This window comes from Pipistrellus kuhlii, unplaced genomic scaffold (assembly GCF_014108245.1).
Source record: "Pipistrellus kuhlii isolate mPipKuh1 unplaced genomic scaffold, mPipKuh1.p scaffold_m20_p_56, whole genome shotgun sequence".
Lineage (NCBI taxonomy): Eukaryota > Metazoa > Chordata > Mammalia > Chiroptera > Vespertilionidae > Pipistrellus > Pipistrellus kuhlii.
In genome coordinates this window covers 1,510,310-1,529,905 of record NW_023425558.1, presented here as the reverse complement: position 1 = coordinate 1,529,905, position 19,596 = coordinate 1,510,310, and the positions used below count along the sequence as shown (strand labels likewise).

Genomic DNA, 19,596 nt, shown 5'->3' with positions numbered 1-19,596 from the left:
CTCGGAAGGGGCGTGGCCGCCGTCCGGGAATATTTTACAAAATCAAACACCCGGAGCCGCAGACCTGGCGCCGCGTCCCAAGGTCACGCGGAAAGAGGAGCCAGGCGCCGGGCATGAGCTTCCACGGCCCCCCGCCCGCGGCCCCCGCCCCTCAGGTCCTGGGGGTCCGAGAGGGTCCCAGGGACCTTCCGGCCCCCAAATCCAAGCCCCGAGCCCGCCCCCGAGTCCGGCGGCCGCCCCGCCCCCGCCCCGGCCCTCCCTCCGGCGCCCGGCGCCCCGCTCGCCCCTCTCCATCCCCGCGAACCCCGCCGCCGCCCCACGCCCCGCCCCTCGCGCCGGCCCCGCCCCCTGCGGCCGAGGCGCCCCTGGCGGGGGCGACGCCGCAGCCAATGGGGAGGCGGCGTGCCCAGGGCGTTGGCGGTTGTGACGCGCCGGGCGTCGGGCGGCGGCCAATCAGCGGCGAGCGCGAGGGCGGGCTGTGACGCCGGCGGCGCTCCTCGTGCGGCGGCCGCGCTATAGGAGCGAGCGCCGCGGACCGCAGGGCCAGCCGAACGCCGCCGCCGCCGCCGCCGCCACACGCCTCCCGCCGCCGCCGCCCGCCGCCGCCGCCCGCCTCCCGCAGCCTCCGCGCCGCCGCCGCCGCCGCCCAGCGAGCCCAGCCCGGCGCCCCAACCGCCGCCGCCCCTGGCCGGCCCGTCTGCGCGCGGGCGAGCGGCCGCCGCCCCCGGCCGGACCCTGAACCTCGCCTTCTCGCGCCTCGGCCGCCCGCGCCTCCTCGGCTGCCTGCCCGGCATGAAGACCAAGTTCTGCAACGGGGGCGAGGCGGAGCCCTCGCCGCTCGGGCTGCTGCTGAGCTGCGGCAGCGGCAGCGCGACGCCGGCGCCGGGCGTGGGGCAGCAGCGCGACGCCGCCAGCGACCTGGACTCCAAGCAGCTGGGCGGCCGGCAGCCCCCGGCGCTGCCCCCGCCGCCGCCGCCGCCCGCCGACGAGCAGCCGGAGCCGCGGACGCGCCGCAGGGCCTACCTGTGGTGCAAGGAGTTCCTGCCCGGCGCCTGGCGCGGCCTCCGCGAGGACCAGTTTCTCATCAGCATCATCAGGTCGGTGCGGGCGGGGGCGCGCCGCGGCCGGTCAGGTGACGCCGCCGGCGGGGGGGGGGGGGGCGCGGGCCGGGAGGGCCACCTTCCGGACGCCGGCGGGTCCGAGCCAAATCTCGCGAAACAGGCCCCGCGGCCGCCCAGGACCTTCCAAGAGGCAGGCTTTTGAGAAAGAAAAAAAAAGTGTGGTTTTTGTTTTTTCCTTCTTCTGTTTCGTGGGAAAGCCGGTCTCTTCCGAGGAGAACAATACCGCGCGATCACAAAGTAGTACATTTCGTTCAGAAGCTCCAACTGTGTCTAGAAAGTTCCTTCGCGGTTTAGGGCCTGAAATGAAGGAGGGATGATAAGACTGGCCTTAAAAAAAAAAATAAAAGATCACTTGGTAACTTTCGCTTCCAGTTCCTTGAGTCTACGATTGGATTTTTTTCTCTCTTTGGATGAGTCATTTATTAGGGTTGCTCATACCCCCAACACGGTTCACACCAAAGTTAGGAGTGTGGCTCGGAACTCCCCGGGGCTGAAGAAGGAGGAATCTCCTCCCGACCCCCGTTATTTTACGGTTAAACGTTTTCAAATTTAAATTTAATCAGAAACGTCTAAGTGTGCATGTTCACACGTAACAGGAAAACATAAGACCCCCTTGATGTTTGTCTCCCACGGGATCCCCGTTTAACATGTTAGTGTGCATCCTTCTGTTTACACGGATGCCTTTTTCCTGCGAATTTTCCCTCACACGGCTGACCAGGTGGAGGGCAGTGTCCAGCAGCTGGCTGGCTGCCACCAATAATCCCCAAATCCAATTTTAGTCATTTGACTCCTTTTCTGTGCCCAGTCCTCCACCGGCGCTGCCAATGCAGCAAAATGGACGGAGCTCCGCTTCCTTTCTGTGCCCTGGCCTCGCTCGCAGTGAGTCAAAGGGCAGAGAAAAAACCAGAAGGTGTTGAGGCAGTAATCCCCGAGTTGAGTTTTTCATTTCACTTCCCACTTGTTCAGGGCTGGTGTGTATAGAGAAACGCGATTGACTTTTGTCTGTTAAGTTTTTTATATTATAACCCTGCTCGGTGGCTTCTCCGTTCCAGGAGGGTTTGTCTGTTTCTTTTCCAGTTCAGTCCCTTGGATTGTCCGGCTCTGCCTGCTGCCCATGTTCTCCTTCCTGGTTCCTCCACCGCTGGCAGCACAGCACGGCCCCTCCTCTTCCCCCTGAGAGAATTATTGGGCCCCAAATGTCAGCAGCACTGAGGTGGAGCAGCCTTGGAATGGAGGACTGAAGATTGAGCTTTCCTCTGGCATTCATCTGGCCACACTCCTAAAGAGTAATCTTTGCTTTGTGGTTGGTGCTAATAATGAGCAGCTGACATTATCTTGTAATCTTCACATAAATCCCTGTTAATGCCTCATGTTATGCTGAGAAAGCAGGATTGGAGGCACTGAGTAACTTGCCCAGAGAGCCAGCAAAGGCCCGCTTTTTGTTTATTAAGTATGTTTTTAATTGATTTCAGAGAGAGGGAGAGACACCAGTGATGAGAGAGAATCACGTATCAGCTGCCTCCTGCACGTCCCCCCACGGACAGCTGCGTCCTGTGCATGTGCTGTCTGGGAACTGAACCTGACCTCCTGATTCTTAAGTCAATACTCAGCCCCTGAGAACACCAGCTGGACAAGGCCTGTGCGGGTAACTCAGTCTCCAGGCTTGGGGTTAAGGCACCTATTCCTGATTACCCCTATTGATGCTGTCATTTAATTGAAGTATTTATTTTACCTGAGCTGTGGTTGTTTCAAATTGAGTTTTAGATGACTAGAAGATACTTTCCAAAAATCCTAAAGTTTTTTTCATTTGCAACCTAAATTCAGTAACTGTTTGGTGTTATGTTTCCTTCTATTTTCTGTATATCTGGTCCTTTGGACTTGAGGATTGTTTTTCTGCTGAGACACTATGTTGTGAATTTTTAAAAAATACGTATTTTCATTTCAGAGAGGAAGGGAGAGGGAGAGAGAAAGAGAGAGACATCAGTGATGATAGAGAATCATTGACTGGCTGTCTCCTGCATGGCCCTTACCATGCATTGAGCCCACAACTGGGGCATGTACCCTGACCAGGAATTGAACTGTGACCTGGTTCATAGGTTGATACTCAACCACTGAGCCACACCAGCAGGCTCTTGGTCATTTTGACTTTTAGACGATGGTCTTGAAACCCCTGGGTCCAGGCCCTAACCTCTAGGGAGACTTAGTATGTGTGCGGGACTTGATGCCTGTGACTTAGTGTACAGTTTGCAGGGGTTTCGATGCCATTTTTGTTTTCCAGCAAATACAGCTGGTTAGGTGCAAACCAGATAACTTAGCAGAAGAAAATCTTTGTTAAAGGTGTCTTTGGAACGGGTGGTTTCTTGGATTTGCCATTGAGCATTGAGTTGTCTCAGCCAGATACGAATTCTTCCCCAGATGATTGAAATATGTGTAGACTTGTTTTGTTAAAAAAAAAAAAAATATATATATATATATATATATATATATATATATATATGTATATATATATATATGTATATATTATTGATTTCGAGAGAGAAACATCAATGATGAGAGAATCATTGATTTTCTGCCTCCTGCAGGCCGCTTGGTGATCAAGCCTGCAATCCAGTCATGTGCTCTAACCGGAATCAAACCAGACATTGAACTGTGACATCCTGGTTCATAGGTCAATGCTCAATCACTTAGCCACAGTGGCGAGGCAGAATATATCTAGATGTTTTTGATGGATGATTGGATAAGCAGAGGTGATATTTACATACAGTGGGATATTATTCAGCCTTAAAAGAGGATATTCTGATACCTGCTACAACATAGATGAACCTTAAGGACATTATGCTAAGCAAAATAAGCCAGACCCAGAAGGACAAATATTGTATTGACTTCTGTGAGGCCGGCAGAATAGTCAGAGAAACGGAAACAAAGGAGACTTGATTCTAAAGGCTGGGGAGAGGGAGAAAAGGGAATTCATGTTAAATGGATACAGCCTTTTCGTTTTACATGATAAAGCATTCTGGAGATGGGTGGTTAGGATAGTTGTACAGAAATGTGAATATATAACTGTACACTTAAACATGGGTAAGAAGGTAAATTGTATGTTTCTCGTATACTTGGAGACACTTTTTGTGAGATTAAGTTGCAAACGTTGAAGCCTGTCCCAGAGGTAAATACATACACGAGCTTGCCCTGCACCGTGCCTAGAACTGTAGATCCTGCCCTGTACTCTGCCTGCCCACTGTGGTCCACGCCTGTTTCCTTTCGAAGCTGGCTGCCTGAGCCCAGAGGGCGACGTTCACAGTGCTGATGGTTCAAGGGGGTCACATGATACAGCTGGACTAATCACATCTACTAGAATATTCCTCTTTTCTTGGGACTGAAAGGTTTTGATGACATCGTTGTCTTAGATTTGGCTTCCTTTTACAGGTGGACATATGGAGTATAGTTACAGTCCATGTGAACTTTCCACAGCAGCCGAAGTTAGCAGTTTTCATAGCCCACACCGATGGCAGCGGTGTTTCGGTAGGATGGTATAGTCTGTAGGGACTGGTGAAGAGACCTGTGCTTGCTTGGTTTGTGCTGTAGAACCACAGTGACCTCTTGCCCCGAGCATTCTGGCTGGTCAGGGCATGCTGAGTTCCAGGCTGCGCTGTGGTGCTCCGTCGGAGGGACTGAGCATAGAAGGGGGAGGAGGCCGGATCGTATTGTACGGTCACAGCGCTTCCTTTGCTCCTCACGTTACACCGGGCTTCTATTATCTGTTCAAGGGGGAGCATTCCTTCCACCTGCCGCCTCCCAGGTGAAACGCAGCTGTGCCTTTTGGGCAGCAGACAGGCCTCTGAAATGAAGGCCATTTCCTCTCTTGCCTCATAGGGGGAAAAGTCTAGTTCACTTCTTGAAAAGTCCACCAGTTGCCATTAAGTTTTGAAATCAGTTGTGCTGTGTTAAACTGTTTGGCTTGCAGTGACCTAGTAGCAAATTAAGAGGAACTTGATTAAATTTTAATCTTGCCTTATTGGGGGGTTTTGCGGGTTTGCCCTGGTGTAGGTAACGTTAGTTTTCCCCGAGGCTTTCCCGAGACCAGGCAGCCACTAAGATGGTGGACTTGGGAAGGCTTGTGCTGTAGGTTCTGGATCAGGGGCTAGCAGAGAGAAAGACAGTGGGGAAGAAAACAAAGTCTGCCAAGTCCAGAACTTTCCCTGAAGTTGAAGGATGGAAAGTCACCGAGAAACAGATTTGTGCTTATGAATTTTTGCTATGAATGAAAAACATGTTGGCTTCTTAAAGGGCTAGCTCAGGAAATTCGGGGAGAGGAGGCCCAGACGGAAATTTGCAGGCAGGTTTCAATGAACTTTTCAATGAAATTTTCCTTATTCTGATTTCTTTTTTAAATCCTCATCCCAGGACTAGTTCATTGATGTTTAGAGAGAGGAAGTGGGAGGGGAAAGAGGAAGGAAGGAGTTGTGGGGGAAGACACAGACCGGAGATTGAACTTGCAACCTTTTAGCAAATGGAATGATGCTCCAACTGAGCACCCAGCCAGGGTGTAAGTTAACTCTTGATTAGCTGGATATAAAGAGAAGGTGAAATGCTTATTTTTATGTCTGATTAGTAATGTATAAAAGAGGTGGGGTGAGATTGGTGACCACACTCAGCGAGGTCCAGGGATGCCTATTAGAATTCCCAGCTCTTCGGTTTCCAACATGTGTCACTGACACGTGTTGAATGTGAAATGAATGTTATTTTTCATTTTATTTGCTTCATGAGTATGTTGTGCCTCCTAAATTTAATTATGACATATCTGTTTATTATAAAGCTGTCCCAGCCAGATGATAAAGTTTGTAGTTTGAGTTCACAATTCTTTGAAATCTGAGAGTTCCAGGGCCAGATATATAGTATGTTTTTTTCTTCTTCAAATTGATTTTAGAGGGAGAGAGGGAGAAACATTGATTTATTGATGCATTGATTAGTTGATTCCTGTATGTGCTCTGACCAGGGATTGGACCCACAACCTTGGATCGGGACAACAGTCAAACCAACTGAGCTACCCGCCAGGGTTTGGGCAGATAATCTTGACAAATTGGGCTGTTGGAGTTTTGCTATCATTTCTGTGCCATGTTTTCCTAATATCTCCTTGTTCCTAGTCATTTTATTTGGCTCATTGGTAACTGGCTTATTTCTGGATGGTTTTCACAGTTTGCATCATCCATAATGGTGACCTTTTATTTTGATTGTCACTAAAATCTAGTCAATGGTTTACTTCCTCCTACCAAAGTCTATTGGGCAACAGAGGCTACAGATAAGATGAGAGATGAAGGATTTCCAGGTTGTGAGCCTGTTCTGGCCAAGCTTGGCCTGCCTGCCCGCCTTCTTTAGGAGTACGGGGATAAACTTTGAATGGAGTTACACAACTTAGAACAGAAGCTCATCTGTTTGCTCTCCTTGTTGACTGAGCTCTCCAGAGGATGTGACAGGAAGGAGAACTAGGACTTTAATGCTTGTCCTGTTGCTTGGGAGCCAGAGCCCTTGCTGGCTGGAACTGGAGCTGCAAGGCAATTCTGATGGCTGTGCACATGACACCCCCCCCCCCAACACACACACACACACACACACACACACACACACACACACACGCACACTGAGGAGAAAGGTTAAGGGTCCGGGTGCCCTCCATTCTCTGTCCCTCACCTTCCATCTGCTTTTCCACTCGCTTGCTGGGTGGGGGCTGGAGTACTAAAACGTTGAGTTCCCTTATCTTTCTCTTCCTCCTTAACTGAGGTGGACACTGACTGGCCTGGGGGAACAGATCCTTAACTCTGGTGAGGCTCCCAGGTCCTGATTGCTTTCTCTTAAGCTCCTGAAAAAATCAAATTTGACTTTTATTTACATCTGGACCATTGTTTCTGTGGAAGCACATTCAGATTTTTTACTAGCTTGAACTCAGTACATAGGAAAAAGTCAGCTTTCTTATTTTAAAAAAACAACTATTGAAATATATTCACATCCCACAATTCACCCATTTAAAGCGTACAATTTAGTGGTTTTTAGAATACCCACAGATACCTGCAACCATCACCACAATCAGTTTTAGAGCATTTTCATCATCTCCAAGAGAAACTGTCCCCTTTTGCCTCTGCCTCCCTAGTCCTATGCACTCACTAATCTGACTTCTGTCTCTATTGACTTCCTAGTTCTGGAAATTTCTTATGAATGGAATGCATATGATTTGTGTGTGTGTGTGTTTTTAAGGATCATCCATGTTTTTAAAAATCATCAGTGACACATTCCTTTTTTAAAAAAATTGTGGTAAATATGCACATAATAAAATTGATTACAATTTTAACCATTGGCATTAAGTACACGCACATTGCTGTGTCACTGTTACCACCATCGTTTCTGTGCTTCCAGACTGAACCTCTGTGCCCATAAACACTAACCTCACATCCCCCTGCACAGCCCCCACCTCTCCTTTACACTCATCAGCTCAGTCTGTTCTGTTCTGTGTGTGTTTCCTGAAATGGAAGATACGCTTTTGATGTGCAGCTCTGCTGACACCTTGATTTAGCTCCAGACCTTTTTCAGGCATTTGAACTCCAGACCTGAAAGGCAGTAAATGTGCTGGTTTAGCCATATGTTTTCGGTCATACGTTACGGCCGCTGTAGGAAATGGAGACATTTGTGCAGGTTTGTACGGACTAGTCTTGATGTAAGGCTCTTGGTGTCCACTGCACTGTTACCGCGTTTGGCTTTCTCTTTTGTGTCTTGTGGCATCAGTTAAAAGCAAGGACCCTGGAGCCATACACCTGCATTTGAATCCTGGCTTAGTCACTTCCTTGCTATGTGCCTCAATTTCCTTATCTATAGAATGGGGCAATACCAGTGTCCACCGGAGGATTGTTGGGAGGATGAAAGAGTGAGTCCTTTTCAAATACTTCATTCCTCTGAGCCCTTACAATGGCTGATGAATCCCACTCTTTATAAAGGAGTGAAGCTGAGGCCAGAGAGGTTGCAGTGGTGACGTGCCCACGGTCGCACAGCTGATGAGTGGCAGAGGTGGGATTTGAGTGCCTGGCTGCCTGGCTCTAAGCCTGCGGCTTTCTCTCAGCACGGTGCCTTCCCCAGGAAGACGGGCCTTCCAGTCTCACCAGGGAGCTCAGACTAACTTGCCGGTTCTGTCAGAGCACTGTACGGCAGTTTTCAAACAGCAGGAGGAGTTTGGAGAAGAGAGACAGTGGGACAAGAGTGCTGTTGTCATTTTTAGAAAATCGTCACTGAGCATCCACAACCTGGAGGCCATTGAGCCTTAAAAATTGAAGGCAGACATTTCCCTGGCCCGCAGGGAGCCAGCCCGGAAGGTGGCCAAGCTTCTTGTGGAGGTTGGACTTTGAACTTGGTCTTAAATGGCAGGTAGTTTTAGTTAGAGAAGGAGGAGGAGTTTCCAGATTGGAAGGACTCAAGTTAGTGGATGTGGTGATAAGCTCTATCAGTTAGTACTTGTAACAGAAAGCTCCAAGTAACAGAAGCTTCCACCACATGGAAATGTGTTTTCCTCCGTGTCAGAGCTCCGGGGTCCCCAGGCCAGGCCAGGCCGGAAGCTCCACAGGCAGATGGAGATGCAGGTTCTCCCAGCCAACTCCTCTGCCAGTCCGGGAGGTGGCCTCATTCTCATAATCCGAAAAGCTGCCAAAGCTCTGGCCACATGTGCCAGTCAGGCTCTTGCAAAAATCTAGACTGATACTAGGCACTTTGCCATAGAGTAGGGGTGTCGAACTCAATCAGAGAAGGGGCCAAAATCTAAAATCCAGCCTAAATCGCGGGCCGAATGGTTTACTGAACAGTCATAAACTGTCATTGTGATGGAAACGCAGCGGAGTGCAGTGATGACAGCGCGGTGCAGGCCACGTTGCAAGGCCTGGCGGGACGGATTTGGCCCGCGGGCCTTGTGTTTGACACATGTGCCATAGAGAATTCAACACGGAACTGGGTGGCAGGTGTGGAGGGAACTGAAAAGGCAGAAGTGATTAAAATAATGAGTTGCATGAAGCAGCCCCACTCCGGGCCTTGGAGAAGCAAAGGGAAGAGGCCGGAGTTGTCAGAATCTGGAAGTGCTGGGGCCACAGAATAGGAGACAGCCTGCGCGGACGGGGCGCTGCATGGCTGTTGCTGGTGCCTCACGTTGAGAAGCGTCCCTGTGAAGCCAGAGCCCAGACCTCTGCACCGGCCCCTCTGAGCTGGTTCTGGACCAGCTGCCAAGGCTGGGCTGACGTGGTGCTGCTGCAGTGCCAACAGGAACAGGAAGCAGCACACACACTCCCTCCCCTGGCCTTCCGGGCCCCTCCAGTGCCACAGGGCCCACTGCCCACCCAACGGGAGCATCTGGTCACGGAGACCTGGAAGCGCATCACAGCAGAAAACAGATGGGTTTGGAGCTCAGAGACAATAGCTCAGCAATTGACACACCATCATTTTCTTGTTTTAGACAGCAGGGTGGAGGGTGGGGAAGAGAGAGGGACAAAGTGGGAACTTACGTTGATTTCCCGGAAGTCACAGGCCTTTTACATTTTGTCAACACTTGGTAGCCTGGGCCCACCTAGCTGTAAAGTCTCTGCTAAGGGTAGTTTTTAATGCAGGGCCCTTCCTGTCTGAATCAGCCTGGGTTCTAGCAAGGAAAGGGAGGTGAACATCTGCCACCGGAGCAGAACTGTCAGAGCTGTTAGAGTGACATTCACGTAGCAACACTAATAACCCCCAGCGCAGGCAGGAGATTTGTCCCTACCGCTATTCCTTCCTGCAACTTGTTTCCTATCTTCACTAGGCAAGGCGGAAGGGCGGGTATTGAGATCTTCCACGTTCTCTGAATGCTCCAAGAATCAGTTAATGTTGCAGGGTGTTTTTTTTAAAGGCTTGCTAGTCAAAATTGGTTGAGAAATTTTTACTGACAATGGCATGGAAGAGGTAGGTCTTGGAACTTGTACTTCAAGTGCAAAGTTCTGGAGGAAGTGGAATCTGCTGGGATGGCAGTTTGGAATCATAGAAGAATGTGGGGTTGAAAGACTGCATCTGGGATCCCCATTGCCAGTGCGGAGAGAGTGCTCCTGGTCCTTGTCATTCTCCAGAGGCCAGTGCCATGTGTAGGACACACATGCATTTAAAAAAAACAAACCTCTCCCCAGCACTAATCTAGAAGGACACATTGGGGATTTGCCTGTTTCTGTTTTTTTAAGTATATGTATTTTTTACTTCAGAGAGGGAGGAGAGAGAGAAATCAGTGATGAGAGAAAAATCATGGATGGACTGCCTCTTGCGTACACGCGCGCGCGCGCGCACACACCCCCCGTACTGGGAATCTAGCCCATAGCCCGGTCATGTGCTCTGACTGGGAATTGAACCATGACCTCCTGCTTCATAGGTAGACACTCACCAGTGATCCGCACTGGCTGCAAAGGGTCTGCCTGTCCTATATAACAGAAGCCTAATATGCTAAGTGTCTGGTGGTCCATTCAACCAATCAAAGTATAATATGCTAATGATACGTTAGGGCTGCTTAACCGCTCACTATGACGTGCACTGACCAGGGGCAGATGCTCCAACTGGTAGGTTAGCTTGCTGCTGGGTCCGGTTTACTGGGACTGAGTGAGGCGGGCTGTTCACACCCTGGAGCCATGGTCCCTCCAGCCCTCACCATGCACCTGTGAGGTCCCTTGGCCTGCCTGTGCCCTATCGCAATCCGGAACCCTCGGGGGCTGTCAGCCCATTTTGGCCTGATCCGCAAGCCAAGCCAAGGGACCCGCCAGGCCTCTAGTTTTTAATGTGACTCCTGGAATTGATCTGAAACCTGTGGAGTTAATCATTTATGTTGCAAGTATCTTCTTTTTTTAATTTTATTTTTTTATACAATATATTTTGACTTTTTACAGAGAGAAAGGGAGAAGGATAGAGAGTTAGAAACATGGGTGGCAAAATAAAATCAATAAAATATATTTTTTAAAAAAAGAAAATGTGGGTGAAAGTATTTGTAAACCATAAGACACAGGAGTATTTGAATAAAATAATTTTACTTCTTAAAAAAAAAAAAAGCAGCAGCATGGGTGGGAGAGAAACATTGATCAGCTTCCTCCTACACACTTCCCACTGGGGATGTGCCTGCAACCAAGGTACATGCCCTTGACCGGAATTGAACCCGGGACATTAAAGTCCACAGGCCAATGCTTACCCACTGAGCCACACCGGTTAGGGCCATGTTGCAAGTATCTTGAGAGAATGAATGCAGATTTAGCAAGAACAGTGCTTGTGGGGTCCTCCTGGCCTCCATTGTAGTTCCCCAAGGAGAGGGACTTAGACAGAATGCAGGCACTCACCACCCTCTCCTCTCTCCAGGGGCGGCCTCAGTAACATGCTGTTCCTGTGCTCCTTACCGGACACGGTGGCCTCCGTCGGGGACGAGCCCCGGAAAGTGCTCCTCCGCCTGTACGGCGCGATCTTAAAGATGGTGAGTCCGGGGCCGCTTAGGGACGGGGCCTGTGGACAGTTTAATTCCTCCCTGCTACGTGGAGGAGATTTTAATGTTTAATGGTGTTACTGGAGCTATTTTAATATGTTATGTTTATTTAATCAGGCTGTACAACTTGGCTTTTGTTTCAATTTTAAGTGAATTCCTGTTTTTACTTACTATTTGTTAGGAAACGAGTGCGAACATTCCTAGCTTTCTATCCACAGAATGTATAATGTCGGTTAAATCTTAAAGAGTGCCTGGTGATGCTCGGATTTTCAGCGCAGACTTAGGCTGTGAGCTGCTGACGTGGAGGTGTTTTCACAGCATGGTCACAGGTTTTACAGGTGGTCCCAGAGGCAGACCTCAGGGAAGTGGAATTTATTAACTGCCTCCTTGGAGATTTCCTTACAACTTTAAATTTGTTAGATTTACAGTCTTTCCTAATTTTTATATTACTTTAAAATAATTTATTCTAATTTTAATTAAAGTACCTTATTTGTTAAATTGTCTTAACCTATTATAGGATATCCCAAATGTCTGGATTTTTAAAACTATTTTTAATACCGTGAGTTTACCGTTTTACTGACCACATATACAAATATTTGATGGATATATTTCTATGGTAGAATTTGATGCTCATTTAAATCCTCTTTGGATGAGCCTATTTTTTTATCTTTATAAAATGGAGAATATAATTTTTAGAACACCAGTCTCAGCTCAATCTAAAAAGCAGGTCATGTCCATATCTATGATAATTTGATTATGTTTAGAAATATTAATAATTAAGATTGGCACTTTATATGTTAATTTATTAAAAATTTGTCATAATTGACTGAATCTTTTCGCTGGATAATTTTTCCTTGACCCTGACAAGCTGTGAAAGTGGTTAGAATCTGAGAGAGTTGGAAACAGTCAGTTTGCTGTGAGAGTGTGTGCGCTTTGCTGAGGCGAGCTGAGGCCGGTTACAGTCAGGCACGTTCAGCTGAACTACAGCGGCCTTCCCCCGCCAGTGCGCAAGCAGGAAAGGTTCTGTGCCATGCAGTTCGGTTTTTTAATTTAATCAAGTTGCAGTTTCCAATCGCAGTTTTTGAAATATCCACTTGATGTCCTTTTGGCCCTTTTAATAAAGTCAGTCTTTAGCCTCTTTCTTTGAAGACTTTTCCATCTGTGACAAGCCCATTTCTGTTTGTTTGTGTGCTTTCATTTAAGCAGTACTTTTAAACACTTTAATGACCAGCTATTGGAATTGCATGTGATAAACTCATTTTTCTTGGGGGGGGAAACTTTCTTTGCCTCATAGGTGGAAGTCATAATTACTTTATTGAATCCTTAGTTTAAACACTTTTTTTTTTTTTTTTTTAGAAATTTAAGTTTGAACCTTGTAAAATTATCAACCCTACAGCTTCAAATTTAAATATTTTTGGTCCCCAGGTTCTTCAGGATTTATCAGGGGCACTTGTTGCCAGTTAGACTTTCAGACATTAAGACTACTTTTGACAACACTAGAGGGGAAATGCAGGGACCCAGACAAGACCACGGTAAGAGAGAAGGAAAGTAGAGGTAGGCTGAGGAGCCAGGAAGAGGCGAGCTAGACAGCAGTTATGTGTTTTAAAAGTTGAATTTTCACAACACTATCGGGGATTTTATCGTGAAATTAAATTCTTTAGCAAATATTTTTAACTCAATTTAAAATTTTCTGATATCTTATCAATTCCTTGAATCTGGCCTATAAAGGAAGGAGAGAGATTTATAATCTACAATGACACTTTTCTTCCCAAAACAAGGACAAAATTGCCAGAATTGACAGTAACTTGTCAGGATTGGCATTAAGAGATGTAGCTGAAGGCAGTTTAATATAGTACAGTGCAAATATTATACTTTCCCTTTTTACTTTGCGTTATATGGAAGCACATGCATCTCTACATATGATTGTGCATTTATGGAAATATAATTGGTATAACCTAAATCAGCTATATAAATGCAGTTGTAGCATCCTTTTGAGGTGGATTAAAAAAGCTCCTTCCTTTAAAAATTTTAATCGATGACTGTGCATAATATGTATTTTCTCATAATACTTTGCTGCTTTGCTTAATTATATGATAGACAGGTTTAGTTTAGTGTATCCCTTTCCCCCTTCTTCTTGTTTTAAGCTTTTGACATTTTTAATCTCTGTGACAATAAAATCATTAAATAGAAATCTTTGATTTACATTTATAGTCATTTACAAATGACTTAGTTTAAAATAATGAGAGATTTCTCACCTTTTTTGTTGTTCCTTCCTCTGGTGTTGTGAGATGTCTAACTTCCTTTATTTCCATAGTGGCAGGGAAATGGCTGCTGTTTGGTGCAGTTCACTAAGGGTTAAGTAGCAGAAAGCCAAGGTAAAACCTTCCACTTGGTCTAAAGCCCAGTTTTTGTCCCTTATTTTTGTATACGATGAGCCATAAGCAGACTTTCTAATTATGTTTTGAAGGTCTTATTTAGGATTTGTGTTCCTTAAAGGGGCTTATTAAAAGTCCCGTGTTAGACAGGGAAAGAATGGGTCCATTCAAGAACATAAAAAAAGAAACACAGTTTTGAAAAACAGCTGTACAAAATATTATTTGTAGGGAATTATTAAATATAGAAATAATGGTGTAATCTTAAAGTAATACATGTCAGTATAATTTAGTGTCTATTTCACAGACTAGCTCTAATTTTAATGAGGAAGAGGTTATTTACATTTGCTGTGTAGTCAATGAAAACTGAATTCAACTATAAAATTGCCCCTAACTTAAAGGAGGGTGGTTTAATAGGAGTTTTTTGTTTTGTTTTGGGCTTAATAGGAGTTTTGAGAAGAAATACTAGTTTAATGTCATTGCTAGAAAAGAGCTTGACATGATAAAATTAGCTATAAATGTAACTTGATTTTTTTCCTTTCTGATACTGGGAAGGAACATGAGCTCTGCAGCATCCAGTAGCAGCCTTTTCAAAGAAGCAAGTTTGGCTGATTACAAATAACCAGTTTGCTTATTTATCATGAATTGTGGAAGACACAAGTGTCAGTACGTATTGTTCTCTCAGTGTAACCTGTGCCAGTTGGCGGAAGTCTCAGGGGATTGCTTTGTCCCTTCCTCTGTCCGAACAGTGACTGTGTTGAGCCAATCCCTTCTGTGCATGAATGGAGAGATTTGGCCTCCCCGTTTTGAACAGTCTCACAGGCATGGATGTTTATAATATACATCAACGATCTCTCGAGTGTTGTCTGGGAAATGCTTTGTTTTTTTGAGTAATAGAAGGCTAATATTAGTGCTTGTTTGAGTACTAACCATAATACGATTAAAGGTATCGAGGCACAACGCAGATATGTGTTAGTGATTCAAAAGATTAAAATTTGGTACATGGTCTTTTTTGAATGCACAAAACAAAATGTGCTCTTCCCAGTTTCCTGTTAACCCCAGTTTAATTAAAAGTTAACTCCCAGTCAAATATAGAACAGCCCATAGATAGCTAACAGTAAATTATTGGCTCCTGAGAAATGGACATTTCTCTGTGGAACTAAGGTCACCTTTACTGTGCAGACAGTGTGACCGAGGCTCCTTCATACAGAGCCCCGCATTGTCCCACGTGACTGAAAGTCAGGTCCCGGTAACTGAGGACTCTGAACGAGGGTTATCATGAGCTAAGTTATGTTTATTCTGCGTTAAAATAAAAATATTCCACTGTACTTTGAGTATGCTGTAATTATATCTGTCTCTAAGGTAGTCACACTTACCTCTCGGAAATCAAACCTTTTTCTACTTTTGTATTCCCATTTGGTCCACCCAATATTTCTTTTAGCTAGTACTTGACAAAGATAGTCACCAAATTATGATCTGTAGTCCTTCCATACCTGCTTTGGTGCCTTCTTGGTGATAACTAAATAAACCACGCACAACTGTGTCTAATTTTGACATATACAAAGTGTCTTTGTCTTGCTGGTCTTAAATGATGTTTGAAATTTATAGCATGAGCCAATACCAATTCTGGCCCCTGGAACGATGGTGTGACGCAGCCCGCCCCTGGGAAGGAATGTCTGTGCTGGGGGGCGTGAGGGCGTGGGGAATGTACCACTTTAGCTGTATGTGCATGTGTTCTCTGCTGCAGGCTTGTCCATGCGATCGTGCCTGGAGCACTCTGGTTTCCAGGTGACAGACACGATTCACGGTATAGTATGAGTCCTCTGAAGTCGGAGCATTCTCTACAGCTTTAATTTCCTTCTTTCAGTTCTTGGTTTCAAGAAATGCTTTTTAAAAAGAAAGTTGTAATGCTTTTGTTAAGTAGCACCAGCTACAGTTTGTGCTGTGTTTTAAAGAGGGTCAGTGATTAAGATGTCAGAATGTTATATATTGAATATTCCACTTTTTATTTTTTGAGGGGTTTTGCTTTGTTTTTGCCCAAGGTAAATCAGATTCCCTTCTTCTGTTTCCTCAGTAGAAAATGACAGGCATTCAGTTATTTTAGAAATTTATGGGCCTCAGCCTGAGAAATCAATTGAAGCGTTAATCTTCTTCCTTCATATCACTTAGCGTTGCATTGAGGTTTTGGTCAGAGTTGTAAACGAACTTTCTTCCTTGTCTGATAAGTTAGTGTCCTCTTCCCTGTCCCCGGTGGGTTCCTGGCAGCTTTACCCGCTCAGCAATGCTGATCCGGGTTGGAAGCGTACACAGGCCTGAGAGCCAGGGCCCTCGCTCCCCCTGGACACAGCTTCCAGCTCAGCCCTTGGCCGTTTATGCCGAAGCTCCTTTCACCGCCAAGCCTCAGGAGTCCTGGGCGGCGGTGAGCCCGGGTCAGACAGACGTGTTGGGAAGGGCCTAGAAGGAGCCTTCTTTCCCAAGAGCTACTCCCCTGTCTTCATCGGCTCTGTCTGCAGGAGTTCGAGCCTCCTGTTGATGTTCAAGTCACCCAATTTTACAAAATTCAAAAGAACGTTCCTTGGGATAATTTAAGATACTCTACTACCGTAAAATATTAGAACTTCTCTGTCTAAATTATAAAATTCATATATCCTCATTAAATAATCACATAGGCTCTATTTTAAACCATTGCATTGTCATCTTAACATTTAAATACGTTCTGTAAAGTATTTTCAGGAAATGCTGTAGGAAACCATAACAGCAATAGTTTACATCGAACATATAATAACAGTGGCAAACTCCTAGGAATCCTGGAGAAGGAAGGTTAGGGCCCACGGTAACATTAAGAAGCAGCGTGCTGCAGGATTTTAATGGAGAGAGTCAGGACTGCTGTGACTTCTGTGGATCGCGATTCTCAAGCTGCTTCCACCCGAGCTCAGCAGAGAGGAATCCAGACCCCGTGTACAGACATGGTGACAGGTGCCATCCCTGTGCTGAGAATCCTCTCTCCTGGAGACTCGAGTGTGGTCAGCAACAGGGTGAATCTTAGAAGTCTTCAGCGTTGCAGACTGCACGGTAAAGAAGCCCGTGTCATCCCAGGCTCAGTGTTACTGAGCACTCAGATAGGACGCACGGCTGTTATTCTCAGTGTGAATATGAGAGTCTGGGCGTGGGTGAGGACTCAGCTCACAAGTGTCGGCCCAGGTCAGTGGAGAGAAGGGAGGATTCTGGACCATGTCTTAGGTGCCCTGAGGTTGAGTCTAGCTTAACATTTGGATTATTCTTTCTTCACGCATTTCTGGATTCCAAAGCACTTTTTAAAATATATTTTTATTGATTTCAGAAAGGAAGGAAGAAGGAGAGAGAGAGAAACATCAATGATGAGAGAGAATCATTGATCGACTGCCTCCTGCATGTGCCCATGACCGATGCTCTATCCACTGAGCCAAACTGGCTAGGGGTCCAAAGCATTCTTAAAGGCCACAACCAACTCCTTTATCCTATTGCGATAGCCTTTGAAAGAGACAGCCCATTCAGTTGTTTTTTGATGGGGAAGAGCTATTAGGAAGGAGAGAATGTCTCCCATGTTTCTATAAAACACTTATTTGTATCTAAAAAATTGTTTTTAACATAGTGGCTACCTCCTTATGACATTGTCCATAATTGATGATGATTTGATTTCTTAGGTAGCATTTGGGTTTATTACACTATTGATGACATGTCCTTCTTTGTAGCTGACTCATCACTTCTCCCAGCCAGCCCCGCCAGCTGCTCAGCAGTGTTGGATCTTTAAAGCTATTTTGAAGATAAATGTTTCAGGTAGTACAAACAACATTTGGGTAGCTGTATGCCACTGCATGCCCCTGGGACTGATTTATTTATAGACACCCATACACAGACTCGGGAAAACCAAGTGCTGCTTGGTTTAGTCTCACAAATGTGGTGGTTATATTAAAGTAGTCTAGCCATAAAGCTGACTCTGTCATTAGAGGGGCCTTTATTAAGAACTGGCCCCTAATAAGAGCTAATCTTGCCCAATGGCTTAAACAAATTTAAAGTAATAAAATGATTAGATTGTGAAACATTAGGTAACTTAAAGTAGGACATTTTTGAATCCTAAAATTATATATGACAATTAAATCAAGTGGTGTTTTCTTATCCCAGCTCCTAAAGATATTTTATTACCAGTGGATTTTTATCTCTGCAAATCACTTAATAGAACATTTTGAAAACTAATAACCTGTAATATGAACATTTTCTTTTTTCATGGTCATCTTTAAAATTCAAAAGTCTTTTAAATGGGATTTTTGTCAGAAAAAGCAACATTGGAAACCTTGAACCAAAAGTATTTATTATAAAAGTAATATATACTTTTAAGTACTTTTTGAGGTATGGAAGTAAGTAAAGTAAAACATGGGAGTCCTGCCCTCGCTGGTTTGGCTCAGTGGATAGAGTGTCGGCCTGTGGATTGAAGGGTCCCTGGTTCAATTTGCGGCCCAAGGCACCCACCTCAGTTGCAGGTTTGATCCCTGGCCCTGGTTGAGGCAGATGCGGGAGGCAGTCAGTCCATGTGCCTCTCTGACATGAGGGTTTTCTCTCTCTGTCTCTGCCCCTCACTTCCACTCCCTCTAAAAATCAGTGGAAAAATATCCTGAGTGAGGCCTAACAATACAACCCCCTCCGAAGAAAAGGGAAAGCCCTTTATTCTCTCATCTTACCATTTAAACTTTTAGGAATTTGGGTTTTAAATTTCAACATTCTTGGCCAATCACAATTTCTTTCAGCTTTTAACATTTTTTATATTAAAGCAAAATGTAAACCATACTGTTTTATTGTTATTGCTACCACTTTAGCCTTTTATTTCCTACATCACAGTCTAATGAATACGTGGATTATAATGAATACTTATACATTCTCTGAAAACCAAAATAGGAAGAAAAGAATGAGGAAGAAGGAAGAAAGTCAGTGGCAGTATATTTTTAATTATCACTGGTTGTCTTCTTTTTTTATAGTAACATCTTTATCCATTTAAAGTGTACAACTCTGGTTTTTAGTATATTCATAGAATTAGGTGTCTATTTGATGCATTATGACTTCTTAAGTCTTAACATTTCATTGTTTTTTTTTTTGTAAACTTTTATTATGAAAAACTTCAGATTGAGGCCCATAAGAGTATAATGAAATGCAAGCCCCCAGCATACACCTTTCCCTCTGACCAGTCTTCTCTCCTCTTTCCCACATTCACTCTCCAGGGTTATTCTGAAGGAAATCCAGACACCATACTATTTCTCCCATGAATGTTTCAGTCTGTATCTAAGGTGATTTTTAAAAAGATGATCAGAATAATATTCACATTTAAAAGTCTTAGTAATTATTTGATAGTAAATAACCAGTCAAGGTTCAAATTTCTAATAAATATAAATTCTCAGCTTTATTTTATAGCTTATAAAAGCTAATTTTTATGAATGTGCAAGTTAGCTGACAAAAATATTGAAGTCATGTTACATTTTTTACATTATATTTCATATCTTCTTGATGTAATTTTTTTCCTCTGAAGTAAAAACCCACAGATTCCAGGATCTATTTTTCTTACTGTCTTCCAGGACAGAAA

At 45.2% G+C, this 19,596-nt stretch overlaps 1 protein-coding gene across 6 annotated transcripts in view; it reads left to right on the top strand.

Moving 5' to 3' along the window:
- Positions 1 to 494: 494 nt before the first annotated feature.
- CHKA (choline kinase alpha) overlaps positions 495 to 19,596 on the top strand; it is a 62,776-nt gene continuing 43,674 nt past the window's right edge. For 2 of the 6 annotated variants that reach the window (XR_006740191.1, XR_006740190.1), the window contains exons 1-2: positions 498 to 1,097; positions 11,496 to 11,607. Coding sequence is in view for 3 of the 6 variants with exons in the window: in XM_036416490.2 (XP_036272383.1) it covers positions 793 to 1,097; positions 11,496 to 11,607 (417 nt within the window). In the remaining 3 variants the exon portion in view is untranslated. Of the gene's footprint in view, positions 1,098 to 11,495; positions 11,608 to 19,596 lie in introns of all 6 variants that reach the window. The other 4 variants (XR_006740189.1, XM_036416490.2, XM_036416492.2 and 1 more) reach the window with 4 other exon arrangements.